Below are 27,985 nucleotides of genomic sequence, written 5' to 3' on the forward strand. Positions count from 1 at the left end.
GGTCTTCATGATGTCTACACACACACACACAGCATGCTTGACAAAAGATCCATACTTAAAACAAGAAGTCAAAGTTTAATATAAATACAACTTCAATATTATGAACCTCTGAGCTTAGGTTTATGTGTTCGTTAGTCACTAGTGTGTACCAGAGATAGTGCTCCTATTCTTTTGGATATGCATAGATCAATAGGAGACAAAATACAAACATGAAGGTTACATACAGTCACAGAGCCAGTGTTTTTGCATGTTTAACTCTTAAGCGGCTCATGTACATCATAATTCATGTTCACTATTTAGATTTTCAAAAGCCATCTTCCAAACTTCCACGCAACCACTGGTTTCTGTTCAGGACACAACAGTGTGAGAATAAACCTGCAGAGACTGGACACCTGGTTGAGATAGGTAATCTATCACTGTGAGCGTCACGTCTGCTTTCATTTTTGTCAATGCTTCATTAGTGCGTGGATCCAACTGCATTATCACACATCAATAATGTAACTTTGACAAAAATAAAAGGCGACAAGATGTTCATCCACATTAAAATCTCTGCATATTCATTTGTTTTTACTGTAGCTAAATGAGTGAAAGCCAAAGGTTGTCTGGTGGATCAGAAAACACATTCAAAAATCTAAAAAAAAAGTGGCACACTATAAAAAATGTTATACTAAATGGCCTAAAACATGCAAAGACACCGGTACAGTCCTTCAATGCCTCACCAGGTGATGCCCTCACAGTACCTGTACCTACATGACACACACACACGCACACACGCACAGACAAACAGTGCTAACAAATCTAACTCTGCAGTGCATAGAAGGTTAACAACAAAGACGGGGAAAGAGGTGGTTCACTGAGGTGCTGCTCGATGCATTTTGACACGAGCAGCTTGTACGTACAGTTTACCGCGTATTGATCTAATTCTGACGACTACATCAGAAAAGTCCAAAGATACCGTATGTAACAGAACAAATTCAATTCAACTATTTTCTTCTTGGTGATGTTTTAGTAATCAAAGAAGTCCACTTATCATTGTTGCAGATGTTTTTTGTTTGTTTTGTTTTTTTTATGCACAACCACTGTCTGCAACATTTCTACCACAAGACAGTGAAAGTTCAGTCATGTGTCACAACTCAAGTATCATCAAACTAGCCCATATTTGCCTCAAACTTTGCAACTTTGTTAGTTTAAGTGCACCTTCCCAGTGTTAAAACAAAAAGGTACCAAGAGCAGGGTGGACAACGCAGATACACGGGTCATATCTTAGCCGTAGCTTTTCAGGCATTACAATCATCAGTTCTTCATTTCAGGAGCACATGCCCGTCTCTGCTTCTCTTTGGAATTTCCTCTGTGTGTAGATATCAAATGTATTTTAATGCATTCCCTGAAGAGTTGTCTGTAATGAGGTGTTTGTTTTTAAAAATGTCTTTTTCCCAGAGGAGTTTTTCTTTTTCCATGCTAGGTAAAGGTATGTCCTTGTCCCAAGTCATCACTTCTTGGGGATGTCAGAGTTCAGCCATGAACCGTCCTCCTCCACCTCCCGCCGGACCACCAGGAGCATCTCTGCCACGTCCTGAGAAAGCTGTTCACTGAGAAATGCACTGAGAGAGACGGTGAGGAGGAAAGGATGACAGAGAAGCAATGGTTAGAAGAATGTAGACACAGACAGAGACCAGATTACTAGAAGGCAGTGTTCTAGCACAAACAGTGAGGTAAGCCTCATGTGACTGCTCATATGTGATGACTCACTCGCTGAGACAAGAGTTCAAGCAGGAACCACGCAGCAAACCGAAGCCAAGTTGAGATCTAATCCAGAGCAAACCCTGACACGCACATGGATTGGAAACATTTTAAAGATGTAGACGCGCCTTTCTACATGCAGCTACATTCTTACCGTAGTTCTGCTTCTCCCCCGATGCAGACAGGACTCTTCAGTTTGGAGTCCAGGTTGTAGTACTGTCCGTTAACTTGCCGAACTGCGAGCCAGTGCCTCCTTCGGAGCGGGAGGGACACGATCCCAAGTGATACGCGCGATGGGACGTTCAGAATGAAACCTTGCACCTTGGACATGCAAAGGCTCTGTATTGTCCTGTAATAAAAAGAGGGAGAAACCAAGTGTTGAACATAACTTCCACCGTGATATATTCTTAACTATCCCTCTGTTACATTCAGTGCATTCCAGGAAACTCTTTGACACACTTGACGTCAACCTGACTCGCCTTTTACTCCACTTACTGACTTCCTAAGTCTCCCAAAATAGCTTTTAAAATCCCCCAGTTTCACATGTAGCTGGAGAGAGCAACTGTTGGCAATAGTTAGACGTGTGAGGAAAAAGTGAGAGTCGATCCTCCTACTTACAATGTAACATGACTGTTAGTGCAGAAACTAGTATCTCTGCCTCTGTGAATCTCAAAGGATGCTTTTCTTTTCTAAAGATAGTCTGATGCAAAGCAATATTATGTTTTTTACTCATCAAACTTGACTGTAGCTGTGTTGAAATATCTCAAACTTGTGTATTTAATGTTTGGACAGTTTGCTGTGAAGTAAGGAGAGATACACCAAGTGAAAATTTTGACCAGAGTGCAAAACGATGCAAATTTTTGTTAAAAGAACTTTGCACAGTAAGGCTTGCTATTTGTTGAAACTAAAAGTTTCTCATCACACAGGGCTCGGTTTGTTCTCACCCACCTGCGTTTGTCCCACCACACCGCGGCCAGTTCCCTGCTCTGTAGTGCTGCCATGATGACGTTGACGTCATAGTTTCCCGTGCCTAAAACTGACCTATGGGGGTTCACCACACACTGTGGAGCCAGCCTACGGAGAGAGAAATATCACATTTTAAAAAGGGAAAATCCCTCTCATATCACCATACAGCTCATTTTCACATCTGCCCATCAGTGGTAAGTCCTCTGCCCAGTCCTAACCATTGGCCCCAACATCCACAGTGGTTTTGCCGGGATATGGCTGCATTTTTTGTTAAGAAATGCCCTACACCACATAAAACTATTTGTTTGTCACAACTTGGGCAAATGTTTTTAGCCCTTAAAGTCACAAGGTTTTCCACAGGAAATTCTTTAGCTGAGGTGGTAAGCCACATAGATCATGACTCATCTTGTCTCATGGTCAATTTAGGTAGCCCACAATGGCTTACAATGGTTTTTTTCGAAGTGAAATACCTCCCCTGCCCTTTTTCCCCAAAGGCTGATGTTATATTTGTAGTGTACTCATTTTCTATGATGTTTACAGAGGTGGCCCACCGCGGGAAACCCTGTAGTCAGTGATTGTCAGTTGACAAACTTCAAAAACAGTCAACTGATGACATCAATTAAAGTGTTTTCTTTAAAGATATCTTAAGTATTTGCCTTTATTTAGATAGTTTACAGTAAATATGGGGACATAGGAGATAAACAAGATGCAACAACAGGCCGTGGCCAGGATCAAACCGGGAACGCTGGGGTTATACAGTTTGGGTGTGGCCAACTTATAATCTGTTCAAGTACTGGTGACAAGTTTGTGGAAAAACCGTATGTACATATTTTTGCTGGCGAAAAACAGTCTTAAAACCATTAAAACAAAAATGTACTTACTGGAAAAACTGAACATCCCTCCCCTTAAAGGGTCTTTTAGTACAACCAAACAACTTTTTTTAGATGACCAAAATGTTACAATTAACTTTCATGAACTGAAAACACACTGAAATAACGACACCTATACTCTGTGAATTTGGGGTTACACCATTTTAACGTTTCCTAACCAATGTCATCACCATGGTAGGGACTTGTCAATCACAACGTAGCCGTGCCCAAAAGCATACCCTGCTTTATCGTCAAATTCAGATTAAATTAAATGGGACCATAATTTACAAAATGAACATCATGCTGTATTGACGAAGACTTGAAACTAGCTATTGAGACCATAAACTCATTAGGAAAGTGTTAACTGAATTAATAGATCCAGTTAGAAGTAGGGTCAGTTTCTCATCGACTTCCATACAATCTGACTTATTTTTGGAGCCAGTGGAGTCGCCCCCTGCTGGCCATTAGAGAGAAAGCAGGTTTAAGGCACTTCCACGTTGACTTCACTTTACAGACCCCGAACTACCCGCTTGTTGGGAACCTAAAAACTTCTGTTTGTAAATAAAGAATTTTTCCAATAAAGTTAAAAAAGTTAACTACATATAATGAAAAAACTCAGTAATGTAGGAGATAACAAACGGGGCGGGGGGCATCTTCTCTCTGGGGAAGGATTTCTTAGCACCGCCCCTGTTGTTTACATATGTTTTTGTTACTCACAATTTCAACGTGTTTGTTGGTTTGATGCCAATAGATGTTTTTATGTGTTTTATGTGTAGTCGAGCACACAAACAAACAAACACCGACACACTGTGGAGTTGTTATCCTACCGTTTGCAGATGTCGTCGGCTGTCTCCTTGGTGAACACCCGCTCCTGGAGCACGTTGTTGAGTGCATGAATCGCGCACAGCTCCAATCGTTGCTTCTCATGAAACACTTCTCCTTCGCTCATAATAAAGCTGAAGACAAACAAGCACACAAGAAAAAGAAGTAGGAGAAGTAAACGTTAACAGAGGAGCTATCTACCTCTCACCGCTGGCTTAGCTAACAGCTCTCCATTCACACAGACGGGCTAACCGTGGCAGAGGCTAAACGGCTAAAGCCTACTGATTATTCTCTACATTTGATTGTCAACAGTTTCCATAACGACGGCAAAGTGAACTGTTAGTAACCGACAATAGCTAAATGAAGTGACTGACCTGCTGATAAAGCGATTCCCCGTTTAAATAAAACGATGCTGGAGTCTGACAGCTACATCCAGAAACCGGAAGCGGAGTTTTTGTTGTTGTGCTGCTGCTGCTGCTGTTGTTGTTGTTGTTGTCGTGGTTGTGCGGCTGTCACGCCCATTGATAGTATTCACAGCAGCACCGGAGAATATGTCGCTTAAATCCGCTCTGATTTTACTGCACTAATTACTTCATATAAAAATACAATTAAACAACCGTTACAGGCAACTTCTGTCCTTGTTTCCGCACACAGACGTTCAGCAGCTGGGTGGACGTTGTGTTGAAGCGCCCTCTAGTGCTCAGACTGGTTATTGATAATAATAATGATGATGGTGCCTGGTAACAAAGGATGTACTCACAATACATATTAAATATGATTAAAAAAAACAAACAAAGATAAAGTACAATTTTGTAGACTTTAGACGCATTAAAATGTCTCTCTCTGGATGCAGCAAAGATATGTGTGAATGCTATGATCCTTATATAAACAAACCTTAAAAACATCTAGATAAACAACCAATGTATTATTATCACTGTTGTGTGGAAGCCCTAAAAGGCTATACATTCATACATTTTATTTACTCTGTTTTTCCGTCATAAATGTATGAATGTATGGCCTTTCAGGGCTTCCGTACTGTAGGATACTGGAGAAATACAATTTACTGAGAATGAAGAAAAAATGAGGAGTGCTGCACTGGGTCAAGACCAATAGTGTTGGTAATGTTGAAGTAAAAAATCAGGTGCTCTTCAAGGAAAGACCAAGCAGTCAAAAAAACATCCAAGGCACTCTGATTATGAGTTAAAAATCCTTTATTAAATCATTTAATAAATCCTTTATTAATTATAATCATTATTAATTGCACATTGCATTTACTGTTTACACTATGCTGCCCTACAAAGGAAAAGTGCACTTTTTTGCACCAATCTAAAGTGCAGTATCTGCTCTTCAATTTGTTAGTTTTGTTGTTCTACTGCTTCATTTACTGAAGTTATTGGGGTTTTTAGCTTTGCAGTATCTGCAAAAATGCACTGTGAAACCAAGGCAGAGTGCAGTAACTTCACTTACTGCAGTTTGTCTTTGTTTTAGGACCAACTTTGAAAACGAGGTTGCTAGTTACTGCTTCTTTATAGGTGACATCCTGAACAAAGTGAGTGATGTCAAAATGTGAACTCTTTGACAGAGGGAAGAAACTCTTAAAGATGGCACTATCCCATGTAGTGACCAGACAGCAGTGGAGGACATAACACTCAAATTTTTCAAACCTGGGCACAGTTTCACGAGAGCAGATTCTATCCACCGTGATGTGGAGCTGGCAATGAAGAAGCACCCTGGTGGAAAACTGTATGACTTTGAAGACTTTGACGTCATCAGCAGGTCCAGCCCCAACAATGAAGTCATCAAACTCAAGAACGAGGATGTCCTGGTTTGGAAGGGTGGCCAAAGTCTGGCAAAGCTCAAGAAGACTGGGGTGAAGCTGGCTAGCAGGAGAGAGATTCAGGCCAGGAAAGGCTCCAAGAATCTCTTCTACAAGACCTCTCATGACCAGGAAGAACACTGTGAGCTCGACTCCCTGGAGAAGGATTTGAAGAGGAAGCAGTCAGGGCCACCATCTCGCCTCCGTGAGGAGGACAAAGGAGTATCTCTCAGCAAGAAGACAGACATCATCAACAAGCTCATCCCTCTTATGCCAGAGACCAGGAGACACTTCTGTAAGGAATTGAAAGTTTCTGAGACTGCTGTTGAGGATGCCCTGGCCAATGAAACTGTTACAGAATTACATGTGTAGGCCTATCTCCCGTCAAAGCATTCAGAATTAATCAATTGATTAATTGATATCAATTAATTGTCCAATTCATATTAATTGTTGTTTACATATCCACACATACAGACCTGTAACTGTAAGAGTTTGTTCATAACATTAAAAGTCATTTCCACTTGTTGTACTTCATTAGAATAGAATAGAATAGAATAGAATAGAATAGAATAGAATAGAATAGACATCTTTATTGTCCACTCAATTACATTAAAAACTAAGATATTCCTCACACAATTCTTACTTCAGTTTATCACTGTTTGGCCATATGATTGTACTGCAGTAAAACAAAGGCAAAGTGCATTTTTATTAGCCGTAAAGCTGCCAAGGTCAGCCTGAAGGTCAAACTACAATATGCTTGAAATTCACTGCACTCTCATCTAATCAATCATAAACTTGGTAGTTACATATAATTTGATGCTTACACTTGGCAAACAAAAAACACAAAAAGCACTACTACTGCACTTTGGCTTTGTAGGGCAGAATGAACATTTGCACATTCCAGATCAATATTTTGTTAATTTCATTCTCTTCAATTAAAGTTTAAACCTGTAGCAGCTCTTCTCGCTTAGAATATATTTCAAATATTTTTTATTTTTTAAATTTCTTTCTATCTTTTTTAATATTATTTAAATGACTTACTTACTTATTATTTAGAATTACTTAATTTTGTGTATATTTTTGACTGCTTTGCACCACAACACCATGCAAATTCCTTGTATGTGCAAACCTACTTGGCAATAAACATGTTTCTGATTCTGTACATTCTGTATATGGCTGCATATCGATGCAATGAATGCTACTTTCTTGATGCCTGATTTTAGGACAACATATTCTTTTTGTCTGCATTTTGCCAATGTTTAACAGTGACAGTATAAGAGACAGACAGGAAACATGGGGAGAGAGACAAGCAACAAAATGAACATCGAACACTAGAGGTTGCAGTTTAACCTGTGACCAAGTTACAGTGACTGAATAGCTAAACATGTGTCAGGCACATATAGTGTGATAAAATCTTATTATAATATTATAATCCTGGTGTAAACAGATAAACAGATTTTGATTTTTATGACATTTTAGGGGCCAGACTTTTATGGTGTACAAGTACTTTTCAGAATGAGTACTCTTTTAAGCGTCTGTGTGTGTCTTGAGTCATGACAAAGGCAGACATTTACAGAAATAGTTAGAACACAAATTCTTTTCACTTAATTAATAACATTACCATATTGCTGTCACAGTGAGAAATTAAAAGAGAGATTTAAGCAGAGATGTGTTGCTCTAAGCTTGGCTGTTGTAGGTATTATGGTCAGTCTTGGTTAGAGTACTGTGCCCTATGTGCAGCTCGTTGTTAGTGATGGGAGACGGTTCCAACAATCTCAGAATGTAATTTTTGGATGTTTGACTTGGATGATCTTTGTCATCATCTTTGTTGTTAGTATGTTGTAACCAGCCGCCCGGGCTCCTGCATTTTTACTATGAAAGACCATCTTAGTCAAAAATGAATTTATATTAGACTAACCTGACTAAACTAAACTAAAAAAAACGAATCTTGGTTGTGAAACTGACCAGTTTATACTATATGTGCATTTTTATACATTTTAATGGTGACACTGGTGCTACATATGTAGGTTTTTTATGGAAGAAATTGTTCACCAACAACATATGACATGAGTTTGTATCAATATTTAGTACACTCAGTTCTGACATCCCATGGACAATCATGCACCTTACATATTTTGGGTATAAGGTGCTGTTATCATATGTAATACTTTGTGTAGATTATTCAGGTATCTATCTATCTATCTATCTATCTATCTATCTATCTATCTATCTATCTATCTTTCTATCTATCTATCTATCTATCTATCTATCTATCTATCTATCTATCTATCTATCTATCTATCTATCTGTCTATCTATCTATCTGTCTTTTAGACATTACACTTTGAAACAACCCCCTCCCCCCCCCCGAATGTTTCATGTTAAAAAGCAAAAATGATCCATTCTTTCTCATGGTGGCAGCAATATGATGCTGTATTTGATTAAATTAGATGTTTGTTGTTGTTGTTTTTTTTCCAGTGACTTCTGTGAATGTCTGTCTTTATCTTTTTATTACTATGAGTGGATTCTGCTTTTGCTGGTTGTGGTCACTCTTTCCATTTGGATGCTCTCATATAAGCTGCAATTTTGAGTTCTGTTTTCTGTCTCAGTCATCCTACAATTATTATTCATCTGCAGTATGTTCTCCTTTTGCATTATTTCAGTTTAGATGCAATTCTTTTGACTTTTGTGCATTTTAAATCTGTTTCATACAACAGATTTGTCTTGTGAACATTAATCGGGGGCGGGGGTGAGTTTTTTAAATGGACCTATGGCTGATAAGCATCAGTCATACATTCGATTGTGTGTGGCTGATAGGGCTTCCGACCATGACGCAATAACAACAATATATCCTGATTGGGCAAACCTTTCTGACGTATCACCTCACTAAGTTTCCCATTGGTCAGAGGCAGTAGGTTAAACTGGGGATCGTATTTTTGTTCCTGTGTCAACGAAAAGAAGAAAAGAACAGTAGACAGTGAGACCGGGATAAGTTTTCATCAAAGATAGTTCTTTTTTTCACACCTTAACGGAAAAGTCTCCTCACATCTGACACCAGCCAGATCTCCACTCCTTTTGAAGATGGTAAGTGGGATGATAGCCGAGCTCACAGCTAACGGCTAACGGGGGTAGCTACTAGCTTGATCCGATGTTTAGCCGTCGCCAGCCGTCGAGCTCCCTCATTCGGGTTATGTCTATTTACTGGAATCTCTGGCGTTAATTAAAAGTCTTTATGTACGGCTTTTCAATTTAATAAATACATGGACTATAATAAATGTCGTATATCAAATTTTAAAATCACCGCGCACCTTGTATCATTAATTATCGGATTGAGGCTAGGCTAGTGTTGCTAATGTAAAGTTACATATCAAGTGGATGGTCGCTAACGGGCTCTTTATTATCTTCCCATTAACGTTATATCAGCGTTACCCAGCGTTAGTGATGTTGTTAAAGGCAAATACACTTCAGCCTAAATTTAACGCTGAACATATACGCGTTAAGTTAGCTGAACTTCTGTTAACGTTATTCACTAGCGTTAAGTTAGGTGCTGCCTGTAAAGCAAAAAAGCTTTGATTTGATTCAGTGTCAAGAGTTCAAATGATTATGAATATAGAGTTTAAATTGAAGAGAAAGAACTGTCGTCCATCAGTAAGAGAGGAAAAAAAAGTTTATTTAATGTCGATGGTGGATTTGTTTCATGGCAGTTTGATTTTGAGTGCTAGTTCGTCTTAGTTGATTGTTAAATTATTAACACCAGTGTACTGAAAGAAATCTGTGTGAATGTTTATTAAAGATAGTCACATTGGTTTGTTTTAGTGTTGAAACAGTAGATTGATTATTTTGATAAAGGCTGTTTATTAGATGTACAGTGACCATATGCACTAACGTTAGAGCTACAACGATTAGTCCATTAATCGATCGTCAGAAAATGAATCAGCAACTATTTTGATAATGGACTCATCATTTCTGTAATTTTTCAAGCAAAAATGTTGACTGTTTGATGGTTTCGGTTTCTCAAATGTGGAAGATTTGCTGTTTTCATTTTCATATAAATGATATTTTACACTGTTAGTATGATTTTTAAAAAAGAAATTAGACATCACTGTGTCCTCTGAGAAATTGTGAATGCCATTTTTTTTTCAATATTTTGTAACATTTAATAGACTAAATGATTAACCAAGAAAATAATTGTTTAATTGTCTGAAGGAAAATAATCATTAGTTGTAGTTGTAGTCCAAGTTTAAATACAAGTGCAAAACAAGTTTAAAAAGACGTCCCTTTATTACTATAAGACCACAATATTTGTTTGCATGATTTGTACTGGTATTTGTTGGCAGCAAAAAAAGGGGACTGTTAAAGCTTTCCCACACTGGTGTAGACAACCTATCAAGCACTAGATCTGGTTTACAGTTATATTGGTGCATTTAACTACTTTCTGTCCACCAAGGTGAACTTCATCCCCTTCAGTCAGTAAGTTAATACTGTTAGTAAAGCGGCTTGACGATTTCTCAAAACACATCTAACTTTTAGGTTTTCTTTTATAACAGGACTTATATTTGCACATGCACAACCTGAGTTGGCTTAACTACTTTTTTGTCTCTCCAGAACTCCAATGTGGAGAATTTGCCCCCTCATGTTCTTCGCTTGGTATACAAAGAGGTTTCAGCTTTAGCAGCAGACCCGCCTGAGGGTATCAAGATTTATCCCAGCGATGAAGATATTACTGAATTGCACACAGCCATTGAAGGACCGGGTAAGGATTGCAATACAATGTCGCATAAAGACTCTGATGAATTAGTTTTGTTACGTGAAATCGAAGAGATCAACTTAATAGTAAATTCAGCTCATACATAAATCTGTATTGTTTTTTTAGAATCTCACACTCTTTCATCTCTACAGTCTCTCACTGTATTGCCTCACGTACCATGGTTTTAAGGATGTTAAATTAAATTACTGAAAGGTCAGCAGAGCAACCTGAATTTGGACATTTTAATGATGGAACAGCTTAACAGACACATAACAATCACACAAGGCTTAAGTAGACCATATACTGCACTCCAAAAAATAAAAGAAGTTGGCTTGCTATTATTAAATGGCCTAATTTTTTCCCTTCATAATCATCCAGCTAACCTATGAAGTTATTCCTACAATAAAATCATCCAGTTTTGTAATTACATGACTCCCTGGCCTTTAGAGTGCCAGTACTTCTTAATTTAGAGCTAACTTTAGCCAGTGAGGCAACTCGTAGCTCATGGTTGGTTGTGCACCACTCATATAATTACAACTTCCAATGCATGTTGCATCCATGTCATGCTTCACGTCAGCTGCCTCACCACTACACATTTAGTAAAATAACTTGATAACCATTTGGCAGTGAAGAGATTTCACCTAATGACCAACGCTATATTTTCAGCTGGTGGTAATAACACCTCGTAGCTGTTATGTTAGCTCTTATGTCGTCTAAGCTCTTACAGTTGTCTCCTCCACAATACTGTAGGTTGTTGGTTATAAGCCGATCTGCCAGCAGACCTTGTTTATGCCTCCTCAAAAATGTACGTTATTGTGTAAAGGATTCATTCTAGATTTTGCTAATTACATGTGTGATACACATCTGGCTCAAACCATCCAGCCAGTAATGTTCAATCTGTCATGTCACTACAAACTCATTGCTTCAGTAGGCATTGAAGAGCCTGATACTTCCACCACAGAGCACCTTCTCCGCAACACTTTGATTTATTAGGTGCTGATACTCTGCCAAGTTTTGCTTGTTGCATTCTTCAGTCAAAGGCAGTGTATTTGTCAGCTGTTGTAGATCATGTAGTCATTAACTTCAAGTGGCAACACAATAAGGTCACATATTCATTAGTGTGTGTGACTGCTTTCATCATAACCTAAATTAATTGTTAATTTAGGGGCAAGGCGTTTGATCTGTGATGGACTTTGATGTAATGTTTTCTGTTTTTGTCAGTTGACTCAGTTGCCGCTCTGTGACCTTCTTTCTTTTTATTGAGCAAGATTGGCACAGTCAGGACATACTGTTCATGTGATGAATTCTTTATGCTTTGACAGAGGGAACTCCATTTGCTGGTGGCATTTTCCGAATGCGTCTGGTCCTCGGGAAGGACTTCCCTGCTGTTCCACCCAAGGGGTATTTCTTGACCAAGATTTTCCACCCCAACGTGGGTCACAAAGGAGAGATCTGTGTCAACGTGTTGAAGAGGGACTGGAAGGCAGAACTCGGCCTCAGACATGTCTTACTTGTAAGAGGGATCATCAGTCTTTGTTGTTTTGATTGTCAGTTGCGTTGATTTCGCTGCAGTATTTTTAAACTACCATCTTTTTCCCGTGTTTCCCCACAGACAATCAAGTGTCTTCTCATCCATCCGAACCCAGAGTCGGCTCTGAATGAAGAGGCTGGACGCTTGCTCCTAGAGGACTATGCAGAATATGAGTCCCGTGCTCGTCTGCTCACAGAGATCCACGCCATGGGCGGGCCTGGCGGGACCTCTGGGGCACCTCAGGACCCTAACGACGGCCCACAGCCGAAGAAGCATGCAGGCGACCCTATGAAGAGAGCGGGACCCAGTGCAGCAGCAGTGCCAGCAGCTCTGGGTAACGGAGCTAATGGAGCCAGTACCACCACCAGCAATAGCAACAATAGTAGTAGCACTAATAATGTAGCAGGGAAAAAGAAAGCAGATAAAAAGCGTGCATTGAGGCGACTTTAATACCTCAGTAAAATTCAGTGTGTGTGCGTGTGCGAGAGTGTGTAAATATAAATATTGAAGTGTGCTGACGATGTTTTTGTTCCCTTTTTTTTCCCCGCCTCTTTCTACCACCGATCCAGACTGTCCACTTTTTACTCATACCTTCCCCTTTGCTCTGCCACTAGTTTGTCTCGTCCTGTTGGCATTACAGGTTCGTTAATTATTTCCATACCTAAAAGACATGACGAAAGATATTTGTTCCTCTTTTAAAAGAAAGAAGACTCCTTCACTGCGAAAATCATGTCATCGGTTGCATTTTTCCCTTGGCCTATTGTGAATGAATGACACCTGAAATGGGTTTTCACTGTGCTAAACATGGCCTCTAATGTCTGTCCATTAATGAGACATTACTATTATTGTCCTAGATCAGCTGTGAACATGATGTCGGCTCTTTTTAAACTGTCTCCTGCTAAATGCCGCTGTGATGGTACTGTGTACTGCTCAGCCAGGCTCACTCCGAGCCTAAACCAGGATATAATTTACAGTAAAGTCAGGTTTTCAAATTGAGCTGCAAGGAAAATAATGGTAGAAGTTGCTAAACAATTATGCAAGAAGTCATTGGGAGAGAAGTATTAATGTCACATGAAATAGTGAAAATCTTTTAAAATTGTTTTCCATTTTGTGATCTGAATGAAGTAAAGGTATGGAAAGAGTTAGCAGTGGAGTATAGAAAGTCTGTCATTGTTCTTCATAAAATCTCTATCCCTTTAAGTTTTTATTTTTCTAAAATGGTTTCACTGTCCAGTATTTTCAAAAGTTGTTTATAATTGACATGTCCATATTCAGCTGTCTTGTGGTTGTGTGTGAAGACCTAGATGAGTGGCTGTAAGGGATTAGGGTAGGTTGCAAGGCTACGTTAATAGAAAATGAATCCTCTTTTATCTGTATTGAACATACAGTGGTGTGACTCGCTTATACTACCCCCTGCTCCCCTACAAAGCAGTATGTGCTCTCAAATACCCAGCTTTCCAACCAGCCATGTGGGTACCAGAGAAGACATCAGTAGGAGAAGCTCCACGTTTGATAGAAATCGTCTCCTCACCCCCGTTGCACCGGCAGGATTTCTTTGAGCAGGTTTTCTCTCTGTGCTAAATGCATGCGGGGCCTACATTTCCCAAGGAAACACACTGAAGCTCTGTCTTAGTTGGAACGGAAAAGGTGCCTCTGAAACTCCTGTCACCGTGCAAACTGTTAGGTGGATATTTTTGTGTCCATTTTAAATTATTTAAGTTAATAAAACATTGAAATACGAGAAGTGAAATGAAAAATGAGTCATATTTGCTCTTTTATTTGATGTCGTTTTTGCTTGCATAATTATTTGTTATGGTAAAAAATGAAGCTGTTCTGTAGTGAAGTCTCAGTGTAGCTGCTGGGAATTGATACTAGGGTGAAGCTTTTACCGTTCAGTGACGTATAATAGCACTTAATTTTGTTTATAGTGGCGTCCTGTTCTGCAGTGATGGAATAACCATTATGAGAAAACCAGTAATTGCATCCACCCCAGCAAACCAGTGAGTGAAAGTGCACCCGGTAGAGCGTCATTGGACCATCTAATGACTGGCTACGCTGGCCTCCCACCCACCCGTGTAGAAATAGCAGCCTGCCATGCAGGTAATCATCAGGCCCTTGGACACCTGGGTGCTCCTGATAACTCTTTACACACCTTCCCCAAGCCGCATTTTGGAAGTGCTTACCTCCTTCCACACCTGGCATCCACCTCTAGCATTGTCTTTGCCGCTATCGTTGAAGAAACACTTCAGAATAATGTAATGTGTTATGACATCAATCTTAGTGGTCTCATATGTGGTCTGGGTTTCCAGCCTCACATACAACGTTATGGTGTTGATCATGATTCACCCTGTAATCACTGATTCCAGTTCATTTAACATAGTCCTTGGTTTAAATTTATAGAAAAAACCTTAATTCATTCATGTGTCAGAGATCTAAGGATTGTGAGGAAGCAGCTACTGTATTTGACAGCAGGGGCGGACTTAACCATCAGGCAACAGCCTGGGGTCCCCGAATAAAAGGCCCCCAAACAGCTATAGATTTATCGTGATGTTTAGATATGAAAAATACTGAATTATGTTATTATACTAACTCATTGTACCCAGAAATATCTTACAAAAGACCCCCAAAGCACTTAAAAATTATGCAACTGTGTTATTTCTACTTCAGAGGAAAACACTGAATCACTACATTGACAGATAAATGTTACACTAATTCAGATTTTACTCATGAAATATAACAAATAAAATATGATGCATTATTATTCATTAAACTATCCAGAATTACACTAAACAGAATTAAAAGCTCCACCTTGAACAGATAAGTAAATTTAAGTACGTTGTACTAGTAATACCTCTCTTTAAAGGACCAGTGTGTAAAATTTAGTGGCATCTAGCGGTGAATACAGCTCCCCCACCAAGCGTGTAGGACAGTGGTTCTCAACCTTTTTTGGGTTCCAGGTCCCTTACCATACCCCCATCAATTAAAATGTAGGTTAATTGTCTCCCCTGAATATTAAGGTTGATTATTATTCTGTGTTATATCTTTAAAAAAAGCATGTCATTGGATGCCAAATAACAGATTTGATTTAATAGCATAGCATCGGCCAGCTCCGATGAGGGTGTGAGAACTAAACAGCTGAGCTCCAAAGACGCCAATACAAACATTTCAGATTTTCTTAATTTTCAGGCTGTTTTTGTGGATTTCAAGCTAGTCACGGTTAAATGTTGTGCCTGGGGCATGTGTAATAGTGATACTAGTTACCCGGAGAGATTAGAAGGAAATGTACGTTTCTTCTGCTTTCCAAAACCTTGAAAAGTGTAGGCTGTGGATAAAGTCATGTGGACGTCCAAACTCCCAGTTGAACCCCTCAAAGATCAACAAGCACAGCTATGTCTGCTCCAAGGTAAGTAATTACTTTTGCTAACCGTAAAATAAACATTGAGACCATTTTATGTTGTTATTAGCAGATGTTAGCTGGTTAATTTAAATCTTAAATTAGCCGTCCATGGTACTAGCAAGCCTAGCCAGCTAAGCAAATATGGCTTAGCTGGTGTTAACAGCTCTGGATCAACAGTTTGCAACGTTGGTAAAGTTAGACTAATGTTAGCTTTGTTACTCTTGATCTAGCCAGCTTGCAAAATTTAAGATGTTACAGTTGAGCTCTAGCAAACCAAGTGGGTACCTTGATGTCTAAATTTTAGATTAAAAGTTCATTATTTGTCATTATGTTACTATTTCAGCACTTTGTCAATGGGCAGCCCAGTCCCAAATGCCCAAATCCTGCTTCTGGTCTCGTTCTTGATCATGAAGAGCAGCCAATCAGAAAGCGGTAATTTGGTGCCAAACAGGAAGCGTTCTTATTAATTGTACCAAAGTAAAACAAGAGCAGCCTAACAAGGAAAAATCTGAGGCTACTGGAAAAAAAACAGGATATGTATCCATAGCTAAGGTGTTCATTAGAAAACTGGTGGCATTTTTCCTACACACTGCCCCTTTAAATCTTCACCTTTAAGTGAAAAATTTAAATATCAAGACTTTTACTTCAACAGTATTAATAGTTTTACTCAAGAAAAAAGTTTTGATTACTTCTGCCAGTACCAACATTCCCAGTTTGAGAAAGGATGATGGCATTTACCTGGGGCCCCCAAAACCACTAAACCCGCCCCTGTGTGACAGTATTGAGCAACAAATACAAACCCTCTACTATCTCTCCTCCACTCTTTCACGTTTTTCCTCATGTCCGAACTGTCCCCTGCTCGTCCTAAACTTAAATAAATCCCCGAATGGCCAAATGTAGGTTTGTGTCTAATTGATAGTTTCGCTGACGCTCCAGTGTTAAAGCTTTTGCGCCAATCCTCTCCCCTTCCCTGTTTTCATCGCTTTCATAATTGCCACCAACATAATGACACAGTTGCTGTGGCAACCATGTCTCTCTCTCTCAGTGTGTGTGTGTGTGTGTATGTATGTATGTGTGTCTCTCTCTTTCTGTCTCACACACACACACACTTACACACACACACTTTGAATCTCGCAGGTCCTCCGCTGAATTTACCGGCTGCTTCAATCTTGCAAGTTTTTTTTTTTAATTTTTAATTGCGTTTTCATCGCGTTAATTGTCTCATCCTTGCCTTTCACTTTTGAAAAGTAGTCAAATCCCTGACCGATATTTTTTATTTTTGTCAGTGCCAATAACATGAAGGCCATACGGTCATTCAGTTAAAGAGGGAAATGAAATGGAGGGCAATAAAGATGAACGCCACCAGTTGAATGACCGTCAGCTCAGCGCCGAGAAGAGTTGAGAGTCTCATCGGCACCAGTCTGACTAACCAATCACAGCGCTCCCTCACTGGCGGACCTCCGTGGGGCCAGTCGCAGTTATAGGCGGTGTAACCTATCTCTCTTGGAAATTATGAAGGGAACCTGCCTCAGTCAATTTCAGATGGAGAAAAGTTAAATTAGGGGATTTTTTTTTTTTGGTGATTTGACATTTTTTGCGCTTAATCAGGCTGCTGAATTACTGCGGTTTCTCCAGGATAGTTAACTTGTGCGGATTTTTTCTCGATGTATAGTTTAATTGCCTTGTCACTTGTATAAGAAAATCTCAGAACATCTCGTTGGGAACTGACTCTCTCTCCTGCTCGCGTTTTCTCTCCCTCTCTCTCTCTCTCTCTCTTTCTGTCGTGAAAATGGATTATCGATAGCCTCATGGAGACGCAGCGAGAACGATTGAGATCTGCAGCACTTGTCAAAAACACTGACATTTAAAAAAAACAAACAAAAAACAAACAAAACAACAGCAACAACAACAAAAAAAAAAAACAGGTGGCAGATCCAGCAACAGTTCACGCTGTCCTGATCATCCTCAGCTACAATAACAGGCTGCCATCTGAGAGACGCTGAGATACAGTGCGCAGGCTCTTCCCAGCGCTCTTCTCCAGCATCAAACCCCAGAGCAACGCACAGGTAAGGCACGACATTATGCACCTTTTATTAACGCAACGCCAATTACGCGAATTACAGGTAAAAACCGTTTTATACCTTCACTGTATGCTTCTGTGTGTATGTAAAAATGAGTTTGGCATCTGTTTTTACACGCATCAGCTTGATTGGTGGCTGTCAAACAAAACATTTGGATGAAAAAGCTGCGCCACAGAAACAACTGCACATACGCTTTAAGGCTGAGGCAGACATGTTTTTTTATCACTTAAATCACTTAAATCGACAAGTCATAGTATATTATTAGAATATTGATATTAAGAACACTGATAATACACACCGACACATCCAGCCGGACTACACACACACACATACACACCGGCACGGATACACCCACGCACTCTTAGCCTACTGATAACATGCAAGTCATGTCCAAAACCCGCATGCTTCTTCATTGCAAGTTGCAACTTAGTAACCTAATGAATGGTGCGTTGTAGTGTAAGTAGTCATGTCCAAATCAGTTTGCCAATGCAAAGTCGTTGCGCAGCAGATATTTACTAAAAGACTAAAATCCCCCGCTGCTTTCTCTATAACTAAACTATGCCGCTAAACTATGCTATAACTGTCTGTTGTGTCGACATGACATGTATTGAGGATGTTTTTTCCCCTCATTGATTTACATCACAGCGCGTCTTGCAACAGCGCTTCCAAAGAAGAAGAAGAAAAAAAAGAGGCCATTTTGTTTCATTTTCCAACAAACACCTGTTGAAATTGTTGCATGCCCACCCGTCTGCACAGCTCGCCAGCATCCTGCAACGAAAAGTAAAAAAGAGGGGGTCGTTTGGTTCATTTGCTTTGACACAATTGCGTGCAATGCCAGGAATCTGTTGAAACCCTTTTTGTCCTCCCTCCCTCCAGTGGCCACGTAACTCCGGGATGCATCTTCACAGTTGTGAATGTGGTGCCCATCACTCTTTGGTTCCTTGCTTTCTATAGGCCTATTACTCTCTTGCTGCATTGCTTCAACACAGTATGTAAAGAGAGATACCTATAGGAAAACATTTGCTTTTATATGTTGAGTCACTTTATCGGAATACTATATTTCAAGGTTTTTGAATGCAGGAGGACCGGCCCTCTGTATTTTTTAAAGATGAACTGGCATGTTTGCTTTCAATTGAAAAATCTCATGCATTGAGAAAAAGCTGTAATTTCACGTTTATTGGGGAATCGTTTGGCTCTCTGGCCAGAAAATCCTCATCGAGTGAGTGGAGTCACCGAAAATATGGTAATGTAAGTTGAGCCAGCGTTCGCAGGTGACGGAGCGAGGCATCGGTGTCATCTTGTTGAGCAAAAGACGAGGCAGATGTGACTTTTGAAATCTGGTTTTGACTAAAGAGTGTAGAGTGGATTCTGCCTCCCTTCTCTTTCACTGCCTCTTTCACTCACACACAGACAGAGCTGCAGTGCTATTCTGAGAGAGTTAGCTGCCTCAACCCACGCACAGAATCTGAGAAAGAGAGAAAGGCAGAACGAGGGAGAAAGAGGAGAAGGAGGGAGCATAGAGGAATAAAGGAGAGAGAAAGGCAGAGACTGACTAAAAGGAGGTTTACAGGATGCCTACTATAGTCTCTCACATGCACACACATGAACATCAAACACACACACACACACACACACAAAAAGCCTTTTTATTGTTTTACAATCTACTCCTTTAACTGCTCTAACAGCAGCTGATTTGCAGTCTTGATTAGCACCCTTCTTGTGTGTGTGGCATGTACTGTATTTGCAGATCTATTTGGTGGTGCTGTTTGTGTGATGTGCTATGTTGTATTGGTAAGTGCTGGGAGAAATGTACTTGATTCTGTGCCACCCACACACCGCCCTCCCACTCATGGTCGTCTCTGCATCTATACCTCTGGCTCTTTCCCGCTCGCCACAATCTCTTTGCTCATTTAAATCCCTACCCTGCATTTATCCCTTTGCTCTCTTTCTCTCTCGTTCTCTATCATTGGCTTTTTTTCAGGAGCGTGTTGCTCCTGCAACGGATCGGAGCACGCTATAACACACAAGCACACACACACACACAATGCAAGCACATAATGCAATTAATAAAAATGACTGTGTTGCAGATGCTCGCACACAAATGTCAAAAAGTGAGAAGTGAGGAGCTCGCAGATCTTTCCCCTCTAATCATGTCTCTTGTTTGTATTACAGTGGAAACTCGGCCGACACATTCCAGGTTCGATTGTCGACATGTAAAACCCGAAGACAATTCTGGAAATCAAGCAGAACATTTAGAGACGACAGAGGAAAAATTTTCCCGGAGAGCTCGTTTGGAACATTAGTCGGTGGGAGAGAACTGCTGCTTTGTGTCTCCCCTTTTTTTTTCCCTTCTCTGAACTCTCCTCAGAAGGTTAGAGGAGCATGTAACTGAAACAAGTGGAGCCCTCGGTGATTTCAGCATTCTGTCTCCCCCATCTGTGCCTACATTCTCTGCTACAGATAGGGACGTTTTGATAATTACATATAATTATAATTTCTGTGGGAGACAGATCTGCCTCTGTCTATTATTGCCAACACCTCCAACACAATAACTTCACACATTTACATATTTCTCAACAAAAGTGATATTCTTTGAACCTCGGAGACGAATCAGGAATAATTTTGCTTAGACATGTCACACGGAGAAGCAATGCGCCACTCAGTTCATATCTAATTAGTGATACAGTTAAATGACACGGGCAACTTTTGTGCCTAAAACTGAGTACAGAACATTTAACATCCACAACATTTTGCCTGATGTGTTTCACAGGCTGGGAGCCATTTCCTTGGTTTATGCTTGCTCCTAATTTTCAGTTGATACAGTCTTCTAGCACTTAAGCTGAGCCTCGCTCATTATCACCCCCAGCCCAATCACAGTCGGTGCCGGGCGAGTACTGATGCACATTAATCCAACCATATAAAAGATTGAGATAAAGTACATGGTGTATCTATGGATGTGACGAGTGCCTAGAACAAGTTAATATGGAGATAAGTCTCTGCTCCGGAGAGACTAGGCATTATTAATGGACAGCTTTCAGAGTTAGTCCCATCTTTCGTCAGTGGTGCAGTCTGTTAATTATATTTGCTTGTTTACAATGCCAAAAAGCACCAAACATATGACGAGAATTATAGATTTCATACATTTTTTCAGAAAATAATTGCTTACAGATTAAATAAGTGCCAATTCCGAATGTATGTGCCAGACTGAAATAGTCAACCAGGAACAAAACAGATCAAACTGTTTACATTTGACAAAACACACGGCCATAGACTATTGTTGTTCAAGTGCCATGATCAGCACGGGAATGTACAGGACTGCCATATTTTATTGAAAATTCTTGCTACTAATTTTTACAGGCTTCTGTGCTGAAACAACAAAAAAATCCAAGAGCACGACAGATATTTGTTCTTTTGTGCAGTGGGACATGTAGAACAAGGCAGTAAGGACTAAAAGCATGAAGATTATTTTTGTCCTTTTTACAAAACTGCAACCATTTTAGTGTTCTGGACATGAGAGTTCCTTTCTAGCAGTAAATTAAAACCATTTAATACTATTAAACCTACCAACTGATCTTTCAGTTTTATTATCCCTGACTTTTTCTATAATTATACAATATAAATGCTCCATTTCTGACAAAACAAAAAACAGGTTAACATTACTGAATGAAACTACTGATATATTGTTAATATCTAGTACATGCTACTTGAATATTTTCACATGCCATTTTAGTGGGTTAAACTGCAAAAGCGGATACAGCGTTGTAACTGCATTGACTCAACAACAGAAAATAGATCTCTTAGTCATGTAAAAATGACGCCCACCACCAATCTCCGAATCCTCGCTGTCTCCCTGCTCTCCCTCCTTACTGCCCCACTTACCACTGTTGTGGAGACCTCTCCGTCCCCCCCTCCTCAGCACATAGACCGCTCAGGGAGGCCGTTCACCGAGCAGCCCAAAACTGCCCCCAGTCCCTCTCTTCTGCTCCTTGCTATCCAGGCCAATATCCGACCAGCTGCTCTCCAAGGCAGAACCAAAACCCCTGAGAAACTTCCAGAAACCTCAGAGGGAGTCCTGGAGACGCCCCCGAGACCCCTTCCCCAAGTCATGTTCCCCAAGAATGTGACTTCAGCAGAGGCCCTCGCACCTCCCTTAGGCGCAGCCCAGGTTGCACCACGGCTGATCGATGTATGGGTGGATGTATGTCGGGGTTACTATGATGTAATGGGACACTTTGACAGCTCTTTCAACTGCTCCAAGGACACCTTCATCTATTGTTGTGGAACCTGCCACTACCGCTTCTGCTGTCCAGATCGTAGCCGACAACTGGAGCAGGACATATGTAAAAACTATGACTCTCCAGACTGGGCCAAGCCTCAGACAGACGCCATGATTATACCAGAGGTATTTGGTCCTGACCCAGACTTTGATCCGCTAAAGCAGCAGAGCCACAATACAGGCTTCGTCATCGGAGGTGTGATTGTGTTCATGGTGGCTGTAGCTGTCGGCATCAAGGTGGTCTTCAACAAGGTGCAACAGGAAGCCAACCAAAGGGATCTCAATATGCCCAGGTGAGGCTTTTTTTTCTTCTGCTATTTATTTCATCACCTTTCATCACTGGAATGGTTTTCTTCCATGTGTAAATGCTATAATGAAATTAGGTTTTCAGGACTCCATAAATGGCCTAGATTCATCATTCTGGGCTCAAAATAATGTTACTAGTCATCATCTGAAATAAATTCGATCTTCTTTAAGTGGCTGCTGCAGAATTCATGATTATTTTGATTCCTCTGGGCTTTTTATCTCATAAATGGCTCGTAATCTTGACAATGAAGATTTACATTTAGGTTTCTGTACAGGTTTCCCATCTTGGGCTGGTGGCGAATGATGGTAATCAGACCAATATTACCTGTTGCTTTGGCCCCTTAAAGAAAGCAAAAAAACTATATTACTTTTCTAATTTTGTAACATGTTCATCGCTTTATACACATTTATATTGAAATAGGTCAGCATGAAAGAGGCTGCAAAACCTCATTTCTCACCACAAACACCACCACATACAGTATAAGTATACATACTAAATGTCTCTCACGTCACTAGAATTGCTCTGTAAGGTTAATGTCTTTGCTTTAGCCCCGAAGCCTTCATCCTCACATGAATATGATCGATCTATTGCTAATCCATTATCAACAATTTCACTGTCCAAAATGAAACGAACCTTATGAACAATATCTGTGATGGCAAATATGAAAAAAAATACTCAACAAATAGCAAGAGAGTAAGACATTATTCATCAACATGAATTTGACTTTAACTGTGTTTGTAATCATTATCAAGACATTAGCCAACAGATCACTGTCAAATTTAATCTTGCATTTCCTTTTTGCTTGTGTTAATTATGTCATTAGAGCTCTGGTTGACATGTTGCGACACCAGTCGAGTCCCGTCCAGCAGGATGAGAGAAACAACAGCGTGGCTCTGGCTGTGGGGGACGGACAGGGGACACTGGGGAGACCTCCAAAAAATCTTTACGCCCCAGGACTGCCCAGCAAGGACAACAGATGTGAGAGTCTAAGGCTTTTTAGAACATTGTAAAAATAGCACAAACAACAGCACAATTTATCATCTCTATGCAGAGGCACATTGAGTTTGTCATGTCTGTAAGTGAATGCATGTTCTTTTTCTTGTGTCATCCCATCAAGATATCTGTGCAGCTATTTAAGAGAGATAAAAATCCTCAAATTCAATATTTTAATCTTTAACAAAAGCATGTCTATCATGGTTATCATTTGTAATTTCTCTGTACTGGCTGTGGTCACTGAAAAAGACATACTTCTACTTAAAGATTCAAGTAGTTAAATGCACAGGAATCTAGGGACAGGTTCTCTTGAAATATGTATGCTTTACATGATGATGATGCTGAGAATCTCTGTGCATGAAAGACCATGTGAAGGTGAATTGATGTAGAAGGATAAACGAGTATAGTCGCTTTGATCTTTTTATGCTGAAACACCACTGATCTGCAAACTGCCTGACATCCATTTTGTGTGCTGATTACCTTATGTTCTTTTGACTTACAGTGGGCAATTTGCAACACAATTTCATCCACTCATCAGGCTCCAGCCCCAAACACTCTGCAACTATCGGTAAGGCAGCTGGTGAAAGCTGGGCTCCTATGTAAATTACATGTAATCATCGCAATGCTTCATTTGCTTCATTCAGTTTCATTTTAAGCTGAAAAGTAGAGTCTTTCATCCTAACAATAATAATGATTATCATAGCGTTGGTTGCTGATGTTAGTGTTGAAAGCAAGTTAAAATCTGTCTGTTCCAGTGAATATTAGCAGCTTCAAACACTGCTTCGTGTGGCGCGCGAGGAGCAAATCTCATTTAACACATAGTCGTTTTCTCCCTGCGGTCTCCGTAGAACGCACCCCTCGAATGAACAATGCTCAGCTGGCAGCTGGAGGCACCTTGCTCTCCAGTAAACACAACAACACCAAATCCCAGCCCGCCTTCCACCACTCCCTGCACAACCTGGCTCAGCTGCCTCCCTCTTATGAGAGTGCCACCAAGCCAGAGCTCAACAGATACTCCTCACTCAAACGGCTCGGTAAGTACCTTCATTTTCGAGAAATGAGGACGAATGTACCAGTCTGTCTGCCCCTTGGTCCCCCTTACAGTGCGGTTTTTGCAGCTGTTTCATCAGCACTGGAACACGGTGACACTCTTGACACTATGGCATAGAGAGCAGGATGCGTCATTATGTGCTGAAAGTATTTACTGTGGTGATAAACAATTCAGAGAAATTTTGTTTGGCTTTCAGAAAAAGGTCTTGATGAGTACTCGTCTGGTTACTGCACCACCAAGCGCCGGCCTCACACAGCCCAGCCGGCCCTCCAGTCCTCTCAGCACCACCTCCACTGGGGTGGAGACTACACCCTCAGTGGGAGAGGAACCCTCCCCAGGCACGCAGCCCGTCCCTGGATCCCGCCGCCACCCTCTGGCATGCCTGCTTCACCCACTCCCAATCCTTACCCCCTGGATCCCCCGGAGCCCCAGTACAACCCCAACTATGACACTCTCTCCAAGCCCCCGAGGAAAGTGAAGTCCACTGACCAGCTGCTCAACATGGGTGACATCCCTGGCAACACGGGGACCCTGTCCCGGCTGTCCAAGAACCAGCAACACCAGTACTATAAAGCCATGGCTGCCTCCAATAAGAACTCAAACACACAGACCCTCACCCGCAAGACCCAGGACAGGCAGGAGAGACAGGAGCGACAGGAACGACTGCTCATGTCCCCGGACCATTTGGAGGACAGGATGGGGGTCGGCGGGATGGGGGTTGTAGACCCGTACGCCCACACAGGAGGGATTGTCCCAACGCTGCCTCGCCAGCAGAAGGCCCAGTCCCAGCAGAACGTCTGCGCTACGCCCTCCCTCGACCGACACCACATGATCAAGATGAACTCTCACCCCACATCCGGACGAGAGCAGGAGAGGAACACGGGCATGACGGGGCACATGAGTGGGGGCATGGGCTGGGCGGGGGAGATGCCCGGGGCGGGGGTAGTCATGGGAACGGGAACACTAGGGGGCCACAGCGCCAGGAGGATGGCTTTCGCAGCGAAAAGGCAGAACACCATTGAGCAGCTACATTTCATACCGGGAGGAGGCGGCGGGGGGTCCGCAGGAAGCGGGGGAGGCAGTCAGGGAATCAGGACGGGGAGTAAAAATGAGGTGACGGTGTGAGGTTTGTGCCTAATGTAGAGTTTACCCCTCATCAAAGGTTTGGGAATAGATCACCCTTCTGCATTTAACTATTAGATTTACAACTACAAGTAATACAACTAGAATAAAGTATAAAGTATAGTAACAGTATAATGTGTTTAGGCTATTCAAATTAGTGTTATCTTGTAATTAAATAGCTTGAATATGATTACTTATAAAAATTTAAGCTCTAGATGAGGAATATCTGTTCCAATTATGTGATAGCCTACATCAGCCATATTTTGTAACAGAATTTGCCATATTGCCATATACAGCGGTGCCGTTACTTGTAGAAAGACTGACTGGAAGGGTGAAACAAAACCAACAGAAGTGTCGTTCATACTTTTGTTTTTATATATGTTTTTCAAAAAGTACTCAGGAGCCATATTAGATAGGGAAACAGACGATTTAAAAAAAAAAAAAAAAGAGGTCAATGAAGAGGAGGACCACGTGGAATATTGTATCACAGAATTTATTTGAGAATTGAGCCAACTACCCGCTGGACTGTCAATCTGCTCGGCCCTCGCCAACAATGATTTATTAAACTGAATCTCATGGGTGAGCAGTCCGATGGACCGGACGAGTCTAGATGAAGCGTGTGCCTGGTGAGGGATTTTGGAGATCCGACACTCACTGCTCACTCTGCTGAGCCAACCTCACCCCGACACAGGGAGACAGAACTGACTTTTGTCGCTTCCTGTGTGTGAATCAGCGGACAAGGTGGGGGGCTGTTTTTAGGAGTATTGAACTCTTCGGACTGGCACAGAGCAGCCTGATACTATTGGCAGGACTCCGCGCCCGATTTAAACTGCGGACATACCCACACTACCAATCCGATGCCTGGGTTGCCTAGTTTTCCATGTGACCTTAGATCAAATCCCCAGAGGAAGTCTCATGCTCTATCACTGTTACACTACAGAAGATGATATTAGATCACACTATGGGTGATTGTTCCCTAATGTCCTCATCTATAGATCAGGACCTAACTATAAAAACAATGGGCTATGAAATAATTGAGAGCCATCAGTCGTATTATTAATACAAAAAATAAATAAATCTTGACATAAACACACAGGAGTCAAGAGATGTGTTAAGTTTACTAATAAAAAGGCAACTTACTTTAATGTAGGTTGTGTATGAAGCAGGAAGGTTTTTTCTACAGAGCACAAATGAATAGACCATGACGCAGAGATTGCACTTACACAACTGTCCTTCAAAGCCATTTATGGAGATACAAAGAAAAATACTACAGAAGAAGCTGGTCTGACAATCACCATTTTATTATTTTCACCAGGTGACAAATTATATAAGTCAGTGATATTTTGTACAGTCAAAGGATTGGCTTCAGAGCGAGCCAAGAGAAAGAGAGAGAGGGCAACCAGGGGGCTTCCTCCTGCGTGGCTCCATATGCCGAAAGACACTCGGATGGTTAGGAAGCCCTTCCCATCCTCTGACGAAGACCTTGCTGTATCATAACGCACTTCAGCCAGTATGAGTAACAAAAAAAAACAACAAAAAAAAGAAAATAGAAAAAAATCAATAACAACGCTTATCAATACTAAGGGCTATCCTATCCTATATACTGTAGTATGTGATATCTGTGGTCCATATAAAATGCTATCTCTTTCTCTTGATTTTGTGTTGATATTGTCATGATGTATTAAGTATTAATGTGTACAAAAAACAAGAGCAATTTAAGCACAGTTCAAAGAGAAACACAGAGACAAAACTTTGCACAAATCTATCCCCTGATATTTGCACCAGATACAAACATACTTTGTATCGTGTCCTCAAGGTTTACATTCTGTACAAGCACGGCTGAAAAAGTGTGACTGATCGATGGAAGGTATTGAATTGGGAGAGGAATCTTTTTTTTTTTTTTTTTTTTTTAAATCAACAGTAATCAGAGGTAATTACGCCGATCAAAGAAGGAATTTGTTAATGCTTGGTTTTTGTTCAGTCATGCGAAAGGATACAAAGATGAAATGCTGATAAACAGAAACACGGATTTCATTCGGACAATCTTCCTATACACAGTGCTAAATGTAGTTGTTATGAATATGATGGAGTGTTATTATTAATAATTATTATAACTGTTATGGTTATTATTAACAATTATCTTATGATGTGATGTTCTTTTACTTGGTGGGATTTAAGTGTTTATTGTTTTTAGATAACTAGCATTCTCATGACTAGTTGGTTTTTCATACATCGGGTCATAAATTCAAGTTTTTTAAAAAAAACATT

At 40.7% G+C, this 27,985-nt stretch overlaps 3 protein-coding genes across 4 annotated transcripts; 2 read left to right on the forward strand and 1 right to left on the reverse strand.

Moving 5' to 3' along the window:
- Positions 1 to 55: 55 nt before the first annotated feature.
- josd2 (Josephin domain containing 2) lies at positions 56 to 5,107 on the reverse strand. 2 transcript variants are annotated; one of them, XM_044358556.1, is made up of 5 exons: positions 4,772 to 5,107; positions 4,403 to 4,531; positions 2,689 to 2,814; positions 1,895 to 2,089; positions 56 to 1,601 (listed from the first exon to the last, which is right to left on the reverse strand). In XM_044358556.1, the coding sequence occupies exons 2-5, from the start codon at positions 4,522 to 4,524 to the stop codon at positions 1,490 to 1,492; spliced, it is 555 nt and encodes a 184-aa protein (XP_044214491.1). In that variant the 5' UTR covers positions 4,525 to 4,531; positions 4,772 to 5,107; the 3' UTR covers positions 56 to 1,489. The 2 variants fall into 2 exon arrangements, with proteins under 2 accessions (XP_044214491.1, XP_044214492.1); XM_044358557.1 differs by lacking the exon at positions 4,772 to 5,107 and adding an exon at positions 4,599 to 4,700.
- Positions 5,108 to 9,107: 4,000 nt separating this feature from the next.
- ube2s (ubiquitin-conjugating enzyme E2S) lies at positions 9,108 to 13,011 on the forward strand. Its single transcript, XM_044358554.1, has 4 exons — positions 9,108 to 9,296; positions 10,818 to 10,965; positions 12,282 to 12,472; positions 12,572 to 13,011. Exons 1-4 carry the CDS (start codon positions 9,294 to 9,296, stop codon positions 12,938 to 12,940), a joined length of 711 nt encoding a protein of 236 aa, XP_044214489.1. The 5' UTR covers positions 9,108 to 9,293; the 3' UTR covers positions 12,941 to 13,011.
- A 3,940-nt stretch (positions 13,012 to 16,951) lies between these two features.
- Positions 16,952 to 27,660, forward strand: LOC122986651 (protein shisa-6). The gene is made up of 6 exons (XM_044357938.1): positions 16,952 to 17,953; positions 20,141 to 22,537; positions 23,375 to 23,529; positions 24,047 to 24,112; positions 24,393 to 24,578; positions 24,792 to 27,660. Exons 2-6 carry the CDS (start codon positions 21,780 to 21,782, stop codon positions 25,718 to 25,720), a joined length of 2,094 nt encoding a protein of 697 aa, XP_044213873.1. The 5' UTR covers positions 16,952 to 17,953; positions 20,141 to 21,779; the 3' UTR covers positions 25,721 to 27,660.
- The last annotated feature ends 325 nt before the right edge of the window (positions 27,661 to 27,985 follow it).

Source organism: Thunnus albacares, chromosome 8, assembly GCF_914725855.1.
Source record: "Thunnus albacares chromosome 8, fThuAlb1.1, whole genome shotgun sequence".
NCBI lineage: Eukaryota > Metazoa > Chordata > Actinopteri > Scombriformes > Scombridae > Thunnus > Thunnus albacares.

Excerpts from the sequence above, each read along its gene's own strand:
- josd2 (XM_044358556.1), bottom strand. The coding sequence starts at position 4,524 with ATGAGCGAAGGAGAAGTGTTTCATGAGAAGCAACGATTGGAGCTGTGC. Across the intron at positions 2,090-2,688 it reads GTGTGGTGGGACAAACGCAG|GACAATACAGAGCCTTTGCA; the intron begins GTGGGTGAGAAC and ends TTTTTATTACAG. Across the intron at positions 1,602-1,894 it reads GGGGGAGAAGCAGAACTACG|TGCATTTCTCAGTGAACAGC; the intron begins GTAAGAATGTAG and ends CGTCTCTCTCAG.
- ube2s (XM_044358554.1), top strand. Across the intron at positions 10,966-12,281 it reads CACAGCCATTGAAGGACCGG|AGGGAACTCCATTTGCTGGT; the intron begins GTAAGGATTGCA and ends ATGCTTTGACAG. Across the intron at positions 12,473-12,571 it reads GCCTCAGACATGTCTTACTT|ACAATCAAGTGTCTTCTCAT; the intron begins GTAAGAGGGATC and ends GTTTCCCCACAG.
- LOC122986651 (XM_044357938.1), top strand. The coding sequence starts at position 21,780 with ATGACGCCCACCACCAATCTCCGAATCCTCGCTGTCTCCCTGCTCTCC. Across the intron at positions 22,538-23,374 it reads AGGGATCTCAATATGCCCAG|AGCTCTGGTTGACATGTTGC; the intron begins GTGAGGCTTTTT and ends TTATGTCATTAG. Across the intron at positions 23,530-24,046 it reads GCCCAGCAAGGACAACAGAT|TGGGCAATTTGCAACACAAT; the intron begins GTGAGAGTCTAA and ends TTTGACTTACAG.